At 67.3% G+C, this 382-nt stretch overlaps 1 protein-coding gene across 1 annotated transcript in view; it reads left to right on the forward strand.

The window, feature by feature from the left end:
- The first annotated feature begins 6 nt into the window (after positions 1 to 6).
- The window catches only part of INTS6 (integrator complex subunit 6), an 86692-nt gene continuing 86316 nt past the window's right edge, over positions 7 to 382 (forward strand). The window contains exon 1 of the mRNA XM_010835733.1: positions 7 to 378. Within this exon, the coding sequence (XP_010834035.1) occupies positions 253 to 378 (126 nt within the window). The 5' untranslated portion in view covers positions 7 to 252. The remainder of the gene's footprint in view (positions 379 to 382) is intronic.

Raw genomic sequence — 382 nt, forward strand, 5'->3', positions numbered from 1 at the left:
GGCAGGAGGAGGCGGAGGAGGCGGGGGTACGACGGGGAGGACTGGGTCCGGGGAGTTTCCTCTCAACTATCGGGGGAGAAACTCCCCGCAGCCGGAGGAAAGACCCAGACGGTGTTTTCCTCCCGGGGGCCGCGCTCCCCCGCCCCGCGTTAGCGGCGGTTGCCGCCGCCGCCACCGCCGCCACCGGCGCCTCCACCTCTACCATCTCCTCTTTCTCCACCACCTCGGGCCCCGGTGTCCCCGGCCAGCACTATGCCCATCTTACTGTTCCTGATAGACACGTCTGCCTCTATGAACCAGCGCAGCCATCTGGGCACCACCTACCTGGACACGGCCAAAGGCGCGGTAGAGACCTTCATGAAGGTACCGACCGACCGAGCCC

This window comes from Bison bison, unplaced genomic scaffold (genome assembly GCF_000754665.1).
Source record: "Bison bison bison isolate TAMUID 2011002044 unplaced genomic scaffold, Bison_UMD1.0 scf7180017864048, whole genome shotgun sequence".
In the NCBI taxonomy this organism is placed as follows: Eukaryota; Metazoa; Chordata; class Mammalia; order Artiodactyla; family Bovidae; genus Bison; species Bison bison.